At 55.6% G+C, this 20,257-nt stretch overlaps 1 protein-coding gene across 1 annotated transcript in view; it reads right to left on the reverse strand.

The window, feature by feature from the left end:
• The window catches only part of LOC142295878 (BTB/POZ domain-containing protein 9-like), a 101,576-nt gene that overhangs the window by 28,308 nt on the left and 53,011 nt on the right, over nt 1–20,257 (reverse strand). Inside the window, exons 7-8 of the mRNA XM_075338984.1 lie at nt 5,984–6,093; nt 2,202–2,391 (exon numbers count right to left, since the gene is read on the reverse strand). Of these exons, the coding sequence (XP_075195099.1) occupies nt 2,202–2,391; nt 5,984–6,093 (300 nt within the window). The remainder of the gene's footprint in view (nt 1–2,201; nt 2,392–5,983; nt 6,094–20,257) is intronic.

Consider the following 20,257-nt stretch of genomic DNA (forward strand, 5'->3'; position numbering starts at 1 on the left):
ACATACACCGTGTGCAGAATTATTAGGCAACTTGTATTTTAGAGGATTTTTTTTATTATTGATCAACAACTATGTTCTCAATCAGCCCAAAAGACTCAAATATCAGCGCTTAATATTTTTGGCAGTTGGAGGGGTTAATATTTTGGCAGTTGGAGGGGTTAATATTTTGGCAGTTGGAGGGGTTAATATTTTGGCAATTGGAGGGGTTTTAGATTTGGCTTCTTAGGAGGATCTGTTTGTGCAGGTGACTATTACTGTGCAGAATTATTAGGCAACTTAATAAAAACCAAATCTATTCCCATCTCACTTGTTTATTGTCACCAGGAAACCAATATAACTGCACAACATTTAGAAATAAACATTCCTGACTGCAAAAACAATACCCAAAAAATGAGTGCCCAATATAGCCCCTTTCTCTCTGATGACCCTCAGCAGCCTCCATCCATAGATTCTGTCATTGCTTGATCTGTTTACGCTCAACATTGCATGCAGCAGCCACCGCAGCCTCCAGACACCGCAGCCTCCAGACACCGCAGCCTCCAGACACCGCAGCCTCCAGACACCGCAGCCTCCAGACACCGCAGCCTCCAGACACCGCAGCCTCCAGACACCGCAGCCTCCAGACACCGCAGCCTCCAGACACCGCAGCCTCCAGACACCGCAGCCTCCAGACACTGCTCCCAGAGGTGGACTGTTTCCCTCCCTGTAGATCTCACATTTTATGAGGAACCACAGGTTCTCTATGGGGTTCAGATCAGGGGAACAAGGGGGCCATGTCATTATTTTTCATCTTTTAGACCTCTACTTGGCCAGCCATGCTGTGGAGTGGTTGGATGCATGTGATGGAGCATTGTCCTGCATGAGAATCATGTTTTTCTTGAACGATAGTGACTTCTTCCTGTACCACTGCTCGAAGAAGTTATCTTCCAGAAACTGGCAGTAGGTCTGGGAGTTGGGCTTCCTCCATCGTCAACCCGAAAAGGTCCCACAAGTTGATCTTTGCTGATCCCAGCCCATACCAGTGCCCACCTCCACCTTGCTGGCGTCTGAGTCGGAGCTCTCTGCCCTTTACTGATCCAGCCTCTGGCCCATCCATCTGCCCATCAAGAGTCACTCTCATTTCATCAGTCCATAAAACCTGTGAAAATTCAGTCTTCAGATATTTCTTGGCCCAGTCTTGAGGTTTTATCTTATGTTTCCTGTTCAGAGGTGGTGGTTTTTTCAGCCTTCCTTACCTTGGCCTGTCCCTGAGTATGGCACACCTTGTGCTTTTTGATACTCCAGTAACGTTGCAGCTCTGAAATATGGCCAAACTGGTGCAAATGGCATCTTGGCAGCTTCACGCTTGATTTTCTTCAATTCATGGGCAGTTATTTTGCGCCTTTTTTGCCCAGCACGCTTCTTGCGACCCTGTTGGCTATTTGCCATGAAACGCTTGATTATTCGGTGATCACGCTGCAAAAGTTTGGCAATTTCAAGACGCTGCATCCCTCTGCAAGACATCTCACAATTGTGGACTTTTCAGAGCCTGTCACATCTGTCTTCTGACCCATTTTGCCAAAGTAAAGGAAGTTGCCTAATAATTGCGCACCCCTTATATAGGGTGTTGATGTCATTACACCGCACCCCTCCTCATTACAGAGAGGCACATCACCGGATTTACCGCATTGGTAGTTGGCTCTCAGCCTATACAGCTTGGAGTAGGACGACTTGTATAAAAGTATCATGTGATCAATATACTCATCTGCCTAATAATTCTGCACACAGTGTACGTTCCATAGTTGCTATGGTGGCTGGTGAGATGTTCTGCAGCTGTGACTATAGCAGCAGACTTCAGTGAGATGCTCTGCAGTTCTGTAGTTATAGAAGCAGACAGTGGTGAGATGTTCTGCAGCCCTGTGACTATAGCAGCAGTGAGATGCTCTGCAGCCCTGTGACTATAGCAGCAGTGAGATGCTCTGCAGCTCTGTGACTATAGCAGCAGTGAGATGCTCTGCAGTCCATTAGCTATAGCAGCAGTGAAATGCTCTGCAGTCCTGTGACTATACCAACAGAGCCAGTGAGATGCGCTGCAGCCCTGTGACTATAGCAGCAGACGGCAGTGAGATGCTCTGCAGTCCATTAGCTATAGCAGCAGTGAAATGCTTTGCAGCCCTGTGACTATCGCAGCAGATATGGGTGTGATGTTCTGCAGACATTACCTGATAGAGCCGATCATGTAGGGCTGTGCCAGCTGCACGACGATGGCTCCGCTCCCCAGCTGGTGGCAGGTGTACCCCGAGTCCCAGTCGTAATTCTTGGTGTCTCCGTTCAGCAGAGCGTTGCGGCTGCGGCTCACGCCCTCGATGACGCTGGCACATTCTGCGATGGTGGCGACGTTCTCTGCGGGAACTGGAAGACACAGAAGCAGTAATGCATTATACAGGGCCGGTCCGCAGCGCCCCCCTGTGGTCAGTGATACACCTGCAGGCTACATTGTAACAGTTTATGCTCATCTCCATGACGACCACTGTCCACATCTGTAACATTCCGTCCATAGGTCAGACAGGGCTGTGAGGCCAGTGACCGCTCAACTCCGCCCACAGCACCAGGAAGTAATGCATCATGGGACATCTCCTACAGGTGTCGGGGGATGGGGGGGGGAGGTCATCAATCTAATATATAAAGCTGAATGTGTGTATGTGTGTAAGGGTGTGTGCGTGCGTGCGTGCGTATGTATGTGTATGTCTGGGATTGGCATTCGCACCGTCGCAGCTACAGCCACAAAATTTTGCACACTCACACTTTTAACCCCGCGCTTTACAGTTATTCACCAAAAAACCTGCCTCCATGAAAGCGAATGGAGCTGGGAGCCACAGTGCAGCCAGAACTTCAGAAGAATACGCAGCCACGCCCTTATATGGAATGTTGGCGTGTCACAATGCAGCCAAGGAAAGAGACAGACACAGAAAGGGTAAGAAACAGACAGACATAGACAGGGTAAGAAACAGACAGACATAGACAGGGTAAGAGACAGACAAAAAGAGACAGACAAAGAGACAGACTGAAAGGGAAAGAGAGAGACAGGTTAAGAGGATAGACACAGACAGGTAAAGAGGCAGACAAAGAGACAGACACACAGACACAGGGGAAACAGACTGACAGGGAAAGAGAGGGAAAGAGACAGAGAAAGAGAGGGAAAGAGACAGACAGGGAAAGTGACAGAGATAGACAGACAAGGGAAAGAGATAGATAGACAGGCAGGGAAAGAGATTGAGACAGATGGAGAAAGAAACAGAGACAGTCAGAGACAGACAGGGAAAGAGACAGAGAAAGATAGAGAGAGAGACAGAGAGATATATACAGAGGGGAGACAGACAGAGAATGGGAGAGAAACAGAGAGACAGTGACTATCCCGGGCGTTAATACATTCTATTTATACATTCTATCCCGGGAATGTTAATACATTCTATTTTGTTACAGCAGTTATTAACCCGGGCGAAGCCGCGTAGTACAGCTAGTGTGTATATATAAAGCTGAATGTGTGTATGTGTGTGTGTATGTCCGTATGTATGTATGTGTGTGTGTATGTATGTATGTATGTATGTGTGTGTGTATGTCCGGGATTGCCAACCGCACCGTCGCAGCTACAGCCACAAAATTTCGCACATTCACACTTCTGGACCCCGAGAGCGTCATAGGCTATGTTTGAGGGGAAATTGTAACCCCGCGCTTTAACAGTTAATCACCAAAAAACCTGCCTCCATTAAGCGAATGGAGCTGGGAGTCACAGTGCAGCCAGAACTTCAGAAGAATGTGCAGCCACGCCCTTATATGGAATGTTGGCGTGTCACAATGCAGCCAGGGAAAGAGACAGACACAGACAGGGATAAGAGACAGACAGACATAGACAGGGGTAAGAGACAGACAAAAAAGAGACAGACAAAGAGACAGACTGAAAGGAAAGAGAGGAGACAGGTTAAGAGATAGACACAGACAGGTAAAGAGGCAGACAAAGAGACAGACACACAGACACAGGGAAACAGACTGACAGGGAAAGAGAGGGAAAGAGACAGAGAAAGAGAGGGAAAGAGACAGACAGGGGAATGTGACAGAGATAGACAGACAAGGAAAGAGATAGATAGACAGGCAGGGAAGAGATTGAGACAGATGGAGAGAAGAACAGAGACAGTCAGAGACAGACAGGGAAAGAGACAGAGAAAGATAGAGAGAGAGACAGAGAGATATATACAGAGGGGAGACAGACAGAGAATGGGGAGAGAAACAGAGAGACAGTGACTATCCCGGGCGTTAATACATTCTATTTATACATTCTATCCCGGGAATGTTAATACATTCTATTTTGTTAACAGCAGTTATTAGACCCGGGCGAAGCCGCGTAGTACAGCTAGTGTGTATATATAAAGCTGAATGTGTGTATGTGTGTGTGTATGTCCGTATGTATGTATGTGTGTGTGTATGTATGTATGTATGTGTGTGTGTATGTCCGGGATTGCCAACCGCACCGTCGCAGCTACAGCCACAAAATTTTGCACATTCACACTTCTGGACCCCGAGAGGCGTCATAGGCTATGTTTTGAGGGGAAATTTTAACCCCGCGCTTTACAGTTAATCACCAAAAAACCTGCCTCCATTAAAGCGAATGGAGCTGGGAGCCACAGTGCAGCCAGAACTTCAGAAGAATGCGCAGCCACGCCCTTATATGGAATGTTGGCGTGTCACAATGCAGCCAGGGGAAAGAGACAGACACAGACAGGGTAAGAGACAGACACAAAGAGACAGACTGACAGGGAAAGAGACAGAGGGAAAGAGACAGACAGGGAAAGAGAGAGGGAAAGAGACAGACAGGGAAAGAGACAGACAGGGAAAGAGACAGACAGGAAAGAGACAGACAGGGAAAGAGACAGACAGGGAAAGAGACAGACAGGGAAAGAGACAGACAGGGAAAGAGACAGACAGGGAAAGAGACAGACAGGGAAAGAGACAGACAGGGAAAGAGACAGACAGGGAAAGAGACAGACAGGGAAAGAGACAGACAGGGAAAGAGACAGACAGGGAAAGAGACAGACAGGGAAAGAGACAGACAGGGAAAGAGACAGAGATAGATAGACAGACAGGGGAAAGAGATGAGACAGACGGAGACAGAGACAGTCAGAGACAGACAGGGAAAGAAACAGCCAGACAAAGATAAAGAGAGAGACAGATAGATATATACAAAGGGGGAGACAGACAGAGAATGGGAGAGAAATAGAGAGACAGTTACTATCCCGGGCAGCGGCGGGTGCTGGACCCTGAGAGCGTCATAGGCTATGAGACAGACACAGACAAAGAGACAGAGACAGACACAGGGAAACAGACAGACAGGGAAAGGGAGGGAAGGAGACAGGGTAAGAGACAGACAAAGAGACAGACACAGGGAAAGTGACAGAGGGAAAAAGGGGAAAGAGAGACAGGGAAAGAGAGGGAAAGAGACAGACAGGGAAAGAGAGGGAACGAGACAGGTCTCTTTTCCCGTCTGTCTCTCTGTCTGTCACTACCCGTCTCTTTCTGTCTTTCCCTGTCTGGCTCTTTCCTGTTCTGTTTGTCTAATATATATATATATCACATATTGCTCAAATGAAAATGGCCCCAGCTGCTAGTGATCTATATAGGGGGAGGGGCATTATTGGATGATTCTGGAGGAATAACTGCCTCTGCAGATCACACGACAGCCTACAACAGAATCAAAGTGCTCCATTCGAACCACCACACTTTACACTGCAGCTGTGTTCCTATTGTCTGATCAGAGGTGGAGATTGATGCTGTCTGTCCCCCTTGCTTTACACCACAGCTCTGCTCCATTTCAGCAGACTGATGAGCAGTGACCTCCAGCTTTGTGCTTTCCACGGAGGCTGCCCCTCGTCTGTGCTCCAATGTCACCCCCCCCAAATATCCGTATAACACAGGCCATAGGAGTATATGGGAGACCCCCGTTATGTCTTACCTATCAGCCCCCGCTCAAGAATGAAGGTCTTGTGGGTGAACATGCACTCGAAGGCCACCAGATGGAAGACTTTATTGACGGTGTTGTGGGTGCCCACGATCCGGACGTATCTGAAAGACATGGGGGGGACAACATCAGAGGGGGTCCGACAACGGGTGCCAGAATTAACCCCTTACACCCCATTGTGACCTCCCCATCTGCTGAGATGCAGCGAGACTGAAAGGGTTAAATGACAGTAAACCTCGCAACTCTGAACGGAGATCATTAAAATCAGGCAAATTGATGAATTCAGCAGCTGCAGAGCAGAACTCTCCCAGCAGCCCCTGCTTGTTCAGTGTCTGCTCTGGTGATCTCACACTTCGGTCTATGTGAGAAACACTAAGTGCCCCCTGTATTACCGGAGCTGAGCGCAGCAGCAGTCCGCGGTACACAATGAGTGAGGGGTCACCTTGGCGCCCTGCGATGGAGGCCGCGCATCACTCTGCTGTCCCGGCTCTGCTCCACCTGCGCACGTCTCCTCTAATAAACCCCAGACCAAGCTTTAAATTAATCCGGGACACAGAGACAAGACGAAAGAGAGCAACTGACCGGACTGCGCCTCAATATGTGACACCGCAGAGGAAGGTGACCCCCGAGGACGGAGCTCGCGAACCGAAGTGCAGATGGAAAAGTGACAGGAGGAGGCACCGCTCCCCACAGCCTCTCTCCTCTCCTCTCCCTCCATCCTCCACCTCTCTCCTCTCCCTCCATCCTCCACCTCTCTCCTTCCTCTCCCTCCATCCCTCCACCTCTCTCCTGCCTCTCCCTCCTTCCTCCACCTCTCTCCTGTCCTTCTCCCTCCATCCTCCATCTCTCTCCTGTCCCTCTCCCTCCATCCTCCACCTCTCTCCTCTCCTCTCCCTCCATCCTCCACCTCTCTCCTGTCCTCTCCCTCCATCCTCCACCTCTCTCCTCTCCTCTCCCTCCATCCTCACCTCTCTCCTCTCCTCTCACTCCATCCTCCACCTCTCCTCTCACTCCATCCTCCACCTCTCCTCTCACTCCATTCCTCCACCTCTCTCCTCTCACTCCATCCTCCACCTCTCTCTCCTCTCCCTCCATCCTCCACCTCTCTCCTTCCTCTCCCTCCATCCTCCACCTCTCCTCTCCCTCCATCCTCCACCTCTCCTCTCACTCCATCCTCCACCTCTCTCCTCTCCCTCCATCCTCCACCTCTCTCCTTCCTCTCCCTCCATCCTCCACCTCTCCTCTCACTCCATCCTCCACCTCTCTCCTCTCCCTCCATCCTCCACCTCTCTCCTGTCCTCTCCCTCCATCCTCCACCTCTCTCCTGTCCTCTCCCTCCATCCTCCACCTCTCTCCTGTCCTCTCCCTCCATCCTCCATCTCTCTCCTGTCCTCTCCCTCCATCCTCCACCTCTCTCCTCTCCTCTCCCTCCATCCTCCACCTCTCCTCTCACTCCATCCTCCACCTCTCTCCTGTCCTCTCCCTCCATCCTCCACCTCTCCTCTCCCTCCTCCACCTCTCCTCTCCTCTCCTCTCCCTCCTCCACCTCTCCTCTCCTCTCCCTCCTCCACCTCTCTCCTCTCCCTCCATCCTCCACCTCTCCCTCCTCCACCTCTCCCCTCTCCCTCCATCCTCCACCTCTCCCCTCTCCCTCCTCCACCTCTCCCTTCTCCTCTCCATCCTCCACCTCTCCCCTCTCCTCTCCATCCTCCACCTCTCCCTCCATCCTCCACCTCCCCCTCCATCCTCACCTCCCCCTCCATCCTCCCCCTCCCCCTCCATCCTCCACCTCCCCCTCCATCCTCCACCTCCCCCTCCATCCTCCACCTCCCCCTCCATCCTCCACCTCCCCCTCCATCCTCCACCTCCCCCTCCATCCTCCACCTCCCCCTCCATCCTCCACCTCCCCCTCCATCCTCCACCTCTCCCTCCATCCTCCACCTCTCCCTCCATCCTCCACCTCTCCCTCCATCCTCCACCTCTCCCTCCATCCTCCACCTCTCCCTCCATCCTCCACCTCTCCCTCCATCCTCCACCTCTCCCTCCATCCTCCACCTCTCCCTCCATCCTCCACCTCTCCCTCCATCCTCCACTTCTCCCCTCTCCTCTCCCTCCATCCTCCACCTCTCCTCTCCCTCCATCCTCCACCTCTCCCCTCTCCTCTCCCTCCATCCTCCACCTCTCTCCCTCCATCCTCCACCTCTCTCCCTCCATCCTCCACCTCTCTCCCTCCATCCTCCACCTCTCTCCTCTCCCTCCATCCTCCACCTCTCTCCTCTCCCTCCATCCTCCACCTCTCTCTCCTCGCCCTCCATTCTACTGTTAATCACCCCCCCCCTGCTCTCTCCTCCAAACCACCACCCTGCCCTTTTCTATCTGTGAGGAGGTGGGGGGGATACGGACCCCGGCACCTCGTTTGCATTATGTCTTCATTCCAACAGGTCGTTGTTTTCTATCAGGTGGTGGGGGGGGGGTGTACGGACCCCAGCACCTCGTGTATACTAGGTTTTCTTTCCCGCGGGTTGTCGTTTTCTATCAGACGATGGGGGAGGGGGGGTGTACGGACCCCAGCACCTAGTCTTCTTTCCCGTGGGTCGTTGTTTTCTATCATGGGAGGGAGGGGGAGGGGGGTGCACGGACCCCAGCACCTCGTCTGCACCACGTCTTCTTTCCCGTGGGTCGTTGTTTTCCATCATGGGAGAGAGGGGGGGGGGGTGTACGGACCCCAGTACCTCGTCTGCACCACGTCTTCTTTCCCGTGGGCCGTTGCTTTCTATCAGGTGGGGGGGAGGAGGGGGGGGTGCGGACCCCAGCACCTCGTCTGCACCACGTCTTCTTTCCCGTGGGTCGTTGTTTTCTATCATGGGAGGGAGGGGGGTGTACGGACCCCAGCACCTCGTCTGCACCACGTCTTCTTTCCCGTGGGCCGTTGCTTTCTATCAGGTGGGGGGGAGGAGGGGGGTGTGCGGACCCCAGCACCTCGTCTGCACCACGTCTTCTTTCCCGTGGGTCGTTGTTTTCTATCATGGGAGGGAGGGGGGTGTACGGACCCCAGCACCTCGTCTGCACCACGTCTTCTTTCCCGTGGGTCGTTGTTTTCTATCATGGGAGGGAGGGGGGGGGGTGTACGGACCCCAGCACCTCGTCTGCACCACGTCTTCTTTCCCGCGGGTCGTTGTTTTCTATCATGGGAGGGAGGGGGGGGGGTGTACGGACCCCAGCACCTCGTCTGCACCACGTCTTCTTTCCCGTGGGTCGTTGTTTTCTATCATGGGAGGGGGGGGGGTGTACGGACCCCAGCACCTCGTCTGCACCACGTCTTCTTTCCCGTGGGTCGTTGTTTTCTATCATGGGAGGGAGGGGGAGGGGGGTGTACAGACCCCAGCACCTCGTCTGCACCACGTCTTCTTTCCCGTGGGTCGTTGCTTTCTATCATGGGAGGGAGGGGGGTGTACGGACCCCAGCACCTCGTCTGCACCACGTCTTCTTTCCCGTGGGTCGTTGTTCTCTATCATGGGAGGGAGGGGGAGGGGGGTGTACAGACCCCAGCACCTCGTCTGCACCACGTCTTCTTTCCCGTGGGTCGTTGTTCTCTATCATGGGAGGGAGGGGGAGGGGGGTGTACAGACCCCAGCACCTCGTCTGCACCACGTCTTCTTTCCCGTGGGTCGTTGTTCTCTATCATGGGAGGGAGGGGGAGGGGGGTGTACAGACCCCAGCACCTCGTCTGCACCACGTCTTCTTTCCCGTGGGTCGTTGCTTTCTATCATGGGAGGGAGGGGGGTGTACGGACCCCAGCACCTCGTCTGCACCACGTCTTCTTTCCCGTGGGTCGTTGTTTTCTATCATGGGAGGGGGGGGGGGTGTACGGACCCCAGCACCTCGTCTGCACCACGTCTTCTTTCCCGTGGGTCGTTGTTTTCTATCATGGGAGGGAGGGGGAGGGGGGTGTACAGACCCCAGCACCTCGTCTGCACCACGTCTTCTTTCCCGTGGGTGGTTGTGTAGCATTTCCGTGGCGTTATCGTGGGTCTTTCGCAGGATTATATTGGGCGCAGAACATGTCGCCCCCAGAAGACGCCTGATGTCAATGTTATAAATTAAAAATCCCCATAAAAAGTGGCTGAAACTCAAGATGTGGAAAAAACAAAAAACCTCAGCACAGACACTAGGATCTGTGCGAGCCCCGTCCGGACCTCGCCTCCCTGGTGCCGGTGATTTACAGAGTCCGCCGTCGGCCGCCCGCTGGCAGCGGTTCCTGAGGCCGTGGATATATCTCATCCGGTGCGGACCTTCACCTGCGCTATACATCACTGCGCCGGAAACCTTGAACGAGCGACCGGACGGCAGCGAGAGGAAAAACCAGCAAGAAAAACGGATCCATCATGACTGACCGGGGCGAGAAGAGCCGCGCCAGACACGACACCGGCCCGAGGATCAAATGTGACCCCAGGAAGCCTCAGATCAGGAATCTGTCCAGCATAGCCTTCATTATATCTGCTCCTGGGAAAGCTGGGTGATACCCCACGTCACCTCTGCACCCAGCTTTCCCAGAAGACGAGGACAGCTCAAGGACTTGTGGCTTGTGAGGATTTCTCAGGACTTGTCGGAGCAGCTCCAGACGGCGCCGGTGACAGAGAATTACAGGTGAAAATGAGCAGTAATACGGCGGAGCGTCTGTCTGCGCTGCCATTATAATAAATGAATATTCCGCCGCTCCCCGAAAAATAATATTCACAGATTTCACCGAGGAAAACGACAGAACACCGGGGAAGTGTCCTAATGGCTGCGCCGGAGCGACAGCGCCCCCAAGTGGCGTCAGCGGGCAGGACGGGTGTCGCCATCAATAATGCAGCGCAGGGAATGCAGCCGCGGCCTGTGTTTTAGCACTTCACCAGGCTGCGGTGTCACATTTATTATTGAGCAGTGCAGAATGTTCCCGTAAAATCCCCCTCCCCCCATATACAGACCCCGGGCCAGGGCCCCCCTGTATACAGACCCCGGGCCAGCGCCCCCCCTGTATACAGACCCCGGGCCAGCGCCCCCCCTGTATACAGACCCCGGGCCAGCGTCCCCCGTATACAGACCCCGGGCCGGCGCCCCCTGTATACAGACCCTGGGCCAGCGCCCCCTGTATACAGACCCCGGGCCAGCGCCCCGCCCCATATACAGACCCTGGGCAGGAGCCCCCCGTATACAGACCCCGGGCAGGAGCCCCCCGTATACAGACCCCGGGCAGGAGCCCCCCGTATACAGACCATGAGCAGGAGCCCCCCGTATACAGACCCCGGGGCAGCACCCCCTGTGCAGAGACCCCGGGCCAGTATACCCTGTATACAGACCCTGGGTCAACCCCCTGTATAAAGACCTTGAGCCAACGCCCCCTGTATACAAACGCCAGGCCAGCACCCCATAAATATAGATCCCAGACACCCCTAAACACTCACTCATGTAGACCCCAGACCAGAATCCCTATATACAGACCACAGACCAGAATCCCTATATACAGACCCCAAAATGTAGATACAAAATATAGACTACAGACCAGACTCCCCAAATAACGGCTCCAAACCATCCCCTCTAAATACAGAGTCTATTATAAGTCCACAAAGCAGAGACCACGCTGCAGTTTCATTTAGTTTGTCACAGTGGTGGTAAAAAGAGGTCTGCTGTGACTCCTGGGGTAAGAGGAGGTCTGCTGTGACTCCTGGGGTAAGAGGAGGTCTGCTGTGACTCCTGGGGTAAGAGGAGGTCTGCTGTGACTACTGGGGTAAGAGGAGGGCTGCCGTAACTGCTGGGGTAAGAGGGGGTCTGCCGTGACTACTGGGGTAAGAGGAGGTCTGCTGTGACTCCTGGGGTAAGTGGGGGTCTGCTGTGACTCCTGGGGTAAGAGGAGGGCTGCTGTGACTACTGGGGTAAGAGGGGGTCTGCCGTGACTACTGGGGTAAGAGGAGGTCTGCTGTGACTCCTGGGGTAAGAGGGGGTCTGCTGTGCCTCCTGGGGTAAGAGGGGGTCTGCTGTGACTCCTGGGGAAGATCATGAAGACTGATTATTTGGGCATGAACCCTGTGATTCAGTGTCTGGTTCTGGATTTAGCGGTGATTGGGTCATATAAAAATGTAAGAAACGTCCGATCAGAGTTTGAAAGCTGAAATCCTGGAGCCGTTCCCGGTTCCTGATGTCTCCAGTGATTATGGCCGTGCTGCCCCCTCCTCCATTACCGTAGCCGCGGTGTCTCGGCACACAGCGCTGCTCCTTAGTGCTACTACAATCTGCGGATAATGCCCCCCTCCTCCATTAGAGTGACTGCGGCGGGGGTCCCTCCCCCGGCCCCCGCAGAATAATCACTGTAATCACAAGGACACGGTCCCGGGAAACTAATCAGTTGTGGGATAAATAAGGTGTGACGGTGAGACGGTCTGCGGCGGCTTCATCTCCGGCGCGGTGTGCGTCCGAGCCCATTACACTTCATCCCGCGCGTCGCATCCTTCCAAGTGATAGAGAAACTACAGGACACGAGATGACAGAACCGCCGGCCATCCGCTGCACAAAGGATTCACGCCGGATAATGACAGCTTCAAGGGCCGGCGCCGACCAATGGCGAGCGCTGCCACGTGCTGCCACGTAATGGCAACGGATGTGTCCTTCACTGAAGACGCGACCAGCTGCGAATCCCCAAACTCTGCGCCCGGCGGGGGGCGCACACCTCAAAGGCAAAGGAATCCGCTCAGTATTCCTGACACTGACAGCTCCAAGCACAGCACAAGCTGCAGCGCACACCACCTGTAGTATATAGTGCGCCGCCTATAGTACATAGTGCGCCGCCTGTAGTATATAGTGCGCCGCCTGTAGTACATAGTGCGCCGCCTGTAGTACATAGTGCGCCGCCTGTAGTACATAGTGCGCCACCTGTAGTATATAGTGTGACGCCTGTAGCATATTGCCTTAGTGCGCCGCCTGTAGTATATTGCCTTAGTGCGCCGACTGTAGTATATAGTGCGCCACCTGTAGTATATAGTGTGACGCCTGTAGCATATTGCCTTAGTGCGCCGCCTGTAGTATATTGCCTTAGTGCGCCGACTGTAGTATATAGTGCGCCACCTGTAGTATATAGTGTGACGCCTGTAGCATATTGCCTTAGTGCGCCGCCTGTAGTATATTGCCTTAGTGCGCCGACTGTAGTATATAGTGCGCCACCTGTAGTATATAGTGTGACGCCTGTAGCATATTGCCTTAGTGCGCCGCCTGTAGTATATTGCCTTAGTGCGCCGACTGTAGTATATAGTGCGCCACCTGTAGTATATAGTGTGACGCCTGTAGCATATTGCCTTAGTGCGCCGCCTGTAGTATATTGCCTTAGTGCGCCGACTGTAGTATATAGTGCGCCACCTGTAGTATATAGTGTGACGCCTGTAGCATATTGCCTTAGTGCGCCGCCTGTAGTATATTGCCTTAGTGCGCCGACTGTAGTATATAGTGCGCCGCCTGTAGTATATTACCTTAGTGCGCCGCCTGTAGTGCGCCGAATATACTGCACCGCCTATAGTGCACCCAATATACTGCACCGCATGTAGTGCACTGAATATACTGCAACGCCTATACTGCACCGAATATACTGCACCACCTATAGTGCAGCCAATATACTGCACCGCATGTAGTGCACTGAATATACTGCAACGCCTATACTGCACCGAATATACTGCACCGAATATACTGCACCGCCTATAGTGCACCCAATATACTGCACCGCCTATAGTGCACCCAATATACTGCACCGCCTATAGTGCACCCAATATACTGCATCGCCTATAGTGCGCTGCCTGTAGTGCACGAAATATACTGCACCACCTGTAGTGCACCGAATGTACTGCACTGCCTGTAGTGCGCTGAATATACTGCACCGCTTATAGTGCGCCGAATATAGTGCGCCGAATATACTGCACCGTCTATAGTGCGCCTATAGTGCGCTGCCTGTAGTGCACCAAATATACTGCACCGCCTGTAGTGCACCGAATGTACTGCACCACCTGTAGTATATAGTGCATCAAATATAGTGTGACAAATATAGGGTGCCACTTGTAGTGCATCACCTGTAGTATGTTGCCTATAGTGCGCCGCCTATAGTGCACCAAATGTAGTGCGCCGCCTGAAATGCACCGAATATAGTGTGTCGCATGTAGTGCATCGCCTATAGTATATTGCCTATAGTGCACCACCTATAGTGCACCAAATGTAGTGCACTGCCTGTACAGTACACCGAATGTAGCATGCTGCCTGCAGTGCAAAGGCTGTAGGGCACAATTTTTAGTTTATTGACTGTAGTGCACCATTTTTTGCGCAATGATTGTAGTGCACCACCAGTACATTACTGATCCTGTACTGATCCTGAGATACCTCCTGCCTTATACTCCAGAGCTGCCCTCACTATTCTGCTGGTGCAGTCACTGTGCACATACATTACTGATCCTGAGATACCTCCTGCCTTATACTCCAGAGCTGCACTCACTATTCTGCTGGTGCAGTCACTGTGTACATACATTACATTACTGATCCTGTTACCTCCTGTATTATACTCCAGAGCTGCACTCACTATTCTGCTGGTGCAGTCACGGTGTACATACATTACTGATCCTGAGTTACCTCCTGTATTATACTCCAGAGCTGCACTCACTATTCTGCTGGTGCAGTCACTGTGTACATACATTACATTACTGATCCTGAGTTACCTCCTGTACTATACTCCAGAGCTGCACTCACTATTCTGCTGGTGCAGCCACTGTGTACATACATTACATTACTGATCCTGAGTTACCTCCTGTATTATACTCCAGAGCTGCACTCACTATTCTGCTGGTGCAGCCACTGTGTACATACATTACATTACTGATCCTGAGTTACCTCCTGTATTATACTCCAGAGCTGCACTCACTGTTCTGCTGGTGTACATACACTACACTCCCGGTGGCTGCCATGTTCGTTGTCCCCCGGCGTTCCTTGCGGTGTACACTGTGTATATCTCAGCCCTTCAGACTCGGCCTCCTCTTTTCTGGAGATTTCTCAGGAGCGATGCTACTTAATTCTGCCCTGCACGGAGGATTGAGGCTGCAGCTGTTGTGGGGAGAGCGATGCTCCTTCACTACAGAATCTGAGCAAAATACTATTCTCTGAAAACAGCAGTAAAAACCCGTATTTCAGGGGTGCGGGGCTGAGGTTTCGGAGAGGTGATCGTGCGCCGGCGCCAGCCAATCTCCCGGAGTTTATGGCGCTCAGTAAATGTTATTTGAGCAGCAGATATTCCGGAACCGTCCAGAGATCCATCCATGGCGGATCTGCCGGTGATGGAGGGGCCGCCTCGCTGATCTGCCGGTGATGGAGGGGCCACCTCGCTGATCTGCCGGTGATGGAGGGGCCACCTCGCTGATCTGCCGGTGATGGAGGGGCCGCCTCGCTGATCTGCCGGTGATGGAGGGGCCGCCTCGCTGATCTGCCGGTGATGGAGGGGCCACCTCGCTGATCTGCCGGTGATGGAGGGGCCACCTCGCTGATCTGCCGGTGATGGAGGGGCCGCCTCGCTGATCTGCCGGTGATGGAGGGGCCACCTCACTGATCTGCCGGTGATGGAGGGGCCGCCTCACTGATCTGCCAGTGATGGAGGGGCCGCCTCGCTGATCTGCCGGTGATGGAGGGGCCACAGCCGCCTCACTGATCTGCCGGTGATGGAGGGGCCGCCTCGCTGATCTGCCGGTGATGGAGGGGCCGCCTCGCTGATCTGCCGGTGATGGAGGGGCCGCCTCGCTGATCTGCCGGTGATGGAGGGGCCACCTCACTGATCTGCCGGTGATGGAGGGGCCACCTCACTGATCTGCCGGTGATGGAGGGGCCGCCTCACTGATCTGCCGGTGATGGAGGGGCCGCCTCACTGATCTGCCGGTGATGGAGGGGCCGCCTCACTGATCTGCCGGTGATGGAGGGGCCGCCTCGCTGATCTGCCGGTGATGGAGGGGCCACCTCGCTGATCTGCCGGTGATGGAGGGGCCGCCTCACTGATCTGCCGGTGATGGAGGGGCCGCCTCGCTGATCTGCCGGTGATGGAGGGGCCACCTCACTGATCTGCCGGTGATGGAGGGGCCGCCTCGCTGATCTGCCAGTGATGGAGGGGCCGCCTCGCTGATCTGACGGTGATGGAGGGGCCGCCTCGCTGATCTGCCGGTGATGGAGGGGCCACAGCCGCCTCACTGATCTGCCGGTGATGGAGGGGCCGCCTCACTGATCTGCCGGTGATGGAGGGGCCGCCTCACTGATCTGCCGGTGATGGAGGGGCCGCCTCACTGATCTGCCGGTGATGGAGGGGCCGCCTCGCTGATCTGCCGGTGATGGAGGGGCCACCTCGCTGATCTGCCGGTGATGGAGGGGCCGCCTCACTGATCTGCCGGTGATGGAGGGGCCGCCTCGCTGATCTGCCGGTGATGGAGGGGCCACCTCACTGATCTGCCGGTGATGGAGGGGCCGCCTCGCTGATCTGCCGGTGATGGAGGGGCCGCCTCGCTGATCTGCCGGTGATGGAGGGGCCGCCTCACTGATCTGCCGGTGATGGAGGGGCCGCCTCGCTGATCTGCCGGTGATGGAGGGGCCACCTCACTGATCTGCCGGTGATGGAGGGGCCGCCTCGCTGATCTGCCGGTGATGGAGGGGCCGCCTTGCTGATCTGCCGGTGATGGAGGGGCCACCTCACTGATCTGCCGGTGATGGAGGGGCCGCGGCCGCCTTACTGATCTGCCGGTGATGGAGGGGCCGCCTCGCTGATCTGCCGGTGATGGAGGGGCCATAGTCGCCTTACTGATCTGCCGGTGATGGCGGAGGGCTGCCTCGCTGATCTGCCGGTGATGGAGGGGCCACAGCCGCCTCACTGATCTGCCAGTGATGGCGGAGGGCCGCCTCGCTGATCTGCCGGTGATGGAGGAGGGCCGACTCGCTGATCTGCCGGTGATGGAGGGGCCATAGTCGCCTTACTGATCTGCTGGTGATGGAGGGGCCGCCTCGCTGATCTGCCGGTGATGGAGGGGCCGCCTCGCTGATCTGCCGGTGATAGAGGGGCCGTGGCTGCCTCACTGATCTGCCGGTGATTGAGGGGCCGCCTCAATAATCTGTCGGTGATGGCGGAGGGCCGCCTCGCTGATCTGTCGGTGATGGCGGAGGGCCGCCTCGCTGATCTGCCGGTGATGGAGGGGCCACAGCCGCCTCACTGATCTGCCGGTGATGGCGGAGGGCTGCCTCGCTGATCTGCCGGTGATGGAGGGGCCGTGGCCGCCTCACTGATCTGCCGGTGATGGAGGGGCCGTGGCCGCCTCACTGATCTGCCGGTGATAAAGGGGCCGCCTCACTGATCTGCCGGTGATAAAGGGGCCGCGGCCGCCTCGCTGATCTGCCGGTGATGGAGGGGCCATAGTCGCCTTACTGATCTGCCAGTGACGGAGGGGCCTCTTCACTGATCTGCCGGTGATGGAGGGCCGCCTCGCTGATCTGCCGGTGATGGAGGGGCCGCGGTTGTCTCGCTGATCTGCCGGTGATGGATATCAGTGCAGCGAGGACCTCAGATAAGGATGAAATAGAGACCGGCGTCTGCTGCTTTATGTCCATCACCTGTGAACAAGGAGCCGCCGCAGCCATAGATTATCATAACGGACGCGCCGCTGAGGAAGCCTGACACCACAATAGATGAGGGGAAATAGGAGAGGACCCGGAAGATGAAGAGACGCCTCCACTGCTGCGCTCTCCACCATTGTCAGGGCACACAGGCTGCAGCTGCTGCGCTCTCCACCATTGTCAGGTCACACAGGCTGCAGCTGCTGCGCTCTCCACCATTGTCAGGTCACACAGGCTGCAGGTGCTGCGCTCTCCACCACTGTCAGGGCACACAGGCTGCAGCTGCTGCGCTCTCCGCCACTGTCAGGGCAAACAGGCTGCAGCGCTCTCCACCATTGTCAGGTCACACAGGCTGCAGCTGCTGCGCTCTCCACCATTGTCAGGTCACACAGGCTGCAGCTGCTGCGCTCTCCACCATTGTCAGGTCACACAGGCTGCAGCTGCTGCGCTCTCCACCATTGTCAGGGCACACAGGCTGCAGCTGCTGCGCTCTCCACCATTGTCAGGGCACACAGGCTGCAGCTGCTGCGCTCTCCACTATTGTCAGGTCACACAGGCTGCAGCTGCTGCGCTCTCCACCATTGTCAGGGCACACAGGCTGCAGCTGCTGCGCTCTCCACCATTGTCAGGGCACACAGGCTGCAGCTGCTGCGCTCTCCGCCACTGTCAGGTCACACAGGCTGCAGCTGCTGCGCTCTCCGCCACTGTCAGGTCACACAGGCTGTAGACACCTTAAAGGGGAACTCCAGAAAATCACACCCTGTCCTGTGTGAGCGCCACCCCGCACAGCAAGAAGCCTTCCTACAGCGTCACAGATCGTGGCAGCCTGACAACCATCATCCCACATCAGCAATGAGGTGTCAGACTCCCCCCCCCCAGCTGTGTGACCACACTCCTCCTCACATCACACCCACGCTTTATTTGCGCCAATCAGTGCAAAGAGCGTCCACAGTCCGTGCAGAGCGTCCACAGTCCGTGCAGAGCGTCTACAGTCCGTGCAGAGCGTCCACAGTCCATGCAGAGCGTCCACGTTGCTTACAGACTGTACAGAGCATCCACAGTCCGTGCAGAGCGTCCACAGTCCATGCAGAGCGTCCACAGTCCATGCAGAGCGTCCACGTTGCCTCCAGACTGTACAGAGCGTCCACAGTCTGTGCAGAGTGTCCGCATTGCCTCCAGTTGGTGCAGAGAGCGTCCACGTCGTCCCCAGTCGGAGCAGAGAGCATCCACGTCGTCACCAGTCGGAGCAGAGAGCGTCCACGTCGTCCCCAGTCGGTGCAGAGAGCGTCCACGTCGTCCCCAGTCGGTGCAGAGAGCGTCCACGTCGTCCCCAGTCGGAGCAGAGAGCGTCCACGTCGTCCCCAGTCGGAGCAGAGAGCGTCCACGTCGTCCCCAGTCGGAGCAGAGAGCGTCCACGTCGTCCCCAGTCGGAGCAGAGAGCGTCCACGTCGTCCCCAGTCGGAGCAGAGAGCGTCCACGTCGTCCCCAGTCGGAGCAGAGAGCGTCCACGTCGTCCCCAGTCGGTGCAGAGAGCGTCCACGTCGTCCCCAGTCGGAGCAGAGAGCGTCCACGTCGTCCCCAGTCGGAGCAGAGAGCGTCCACGTCGTCCCCAGTCGGAGCAGAGAGCGTCCACGTCGTCCCCAGTCGGAGCAGAGAGCGTCCACGTCGTCTCCAGTCGGAGCAGAGAGCGTCCACGTCGTCTCCAGTCGGAGCAGAGAGCGTCCACGTCGTCTCCAGTCGGAGCAGAGAGCGTCCACGTCGTCTCCAGTCGGAGCAGAGAGCGTCCACGTCGTCCCCAGTCGGAGCAGAGAGCGTCCACGTCGTCCCCAGTCGGAGCAGAGAGCGTCCACGTCGTCCCCAGTCGGAGCAGAGAGCGTCCACGTCGTCCCCAGTCGGAGCAGAGAGCGTCCACGTCGTCCCCAGTCGGAGCAGAGAGCGTCCACGTCGTCCCCAGTCGGAGCAGAGAGCGTCCACGTCGTCTCCAGTCGGAGCAGAGAGCGTCCACGTCGTCTCCAGTCGGAGCAGAGAGCGTCCACGTCGTCCCCAGTCGGAGCAGAGAGCGTCCACGTCGTCCCCAGTCGGGTGCAGAGAGCGTCCACGTCGTCTCCAGTCGGAGCAGAGAGCGTCCACGTCGTCTCCAGTCGGAGCAGAGAGCGTCCACGTCGTCTCCAGTCGGAGCAGAGAGCGTCCACGTCGTCTCCAGTCGGAGCAGAGAGCGTCCACGTCGTCTCCACGTTCACACCGTTATTTACTTCTGTGCGTCCGATATTAAAGTCATTTTTAAGACCCGGTGGCAATTATAAACTTCGGGTTTGTTTATTCGCTGACTTGGCGCGGCGTTTTCTTCGCAGACATTTCCCAATACAAACTGTTCTGTCTCCTACAGGAATAATTGGGACTTAATTGCTGCGGCAAACGGCTTTGATGGAGAGCGCAGCGCGCAGATCAGTCTCACTCTGTTCTCCGGCTCAGGATCACCGGAGGGACGGAAAAGCAGGTCTGAAATCTAGAGAAGCGATTACACCAGGAGGAAAATGTGGTTATTCTCATCGACAATCCCCGACCGGCGAGCGGGGGAGGGGCGCAGAGCAGACATATCATGCTCGGCTCAAAGAGAGAGGGTAC

This window comes from Anomaloglossus baeobatrachus, chromosome 3 (assembly GCF_048569485.1).
Source record: "Anomaloglossus baeobatrachus isolate aAnoBae1 chromosome 3, aAnoBae1.hap1, whole genome shotgun sequence".
In the NCBI taxonomy this organism is placed as follows: Eukaryota; Metazoa; Chordata; class Amphibia; order Anura; family Aromobatidae; genus Anomaloglossus; species Anomaloglossus baeobatrachus.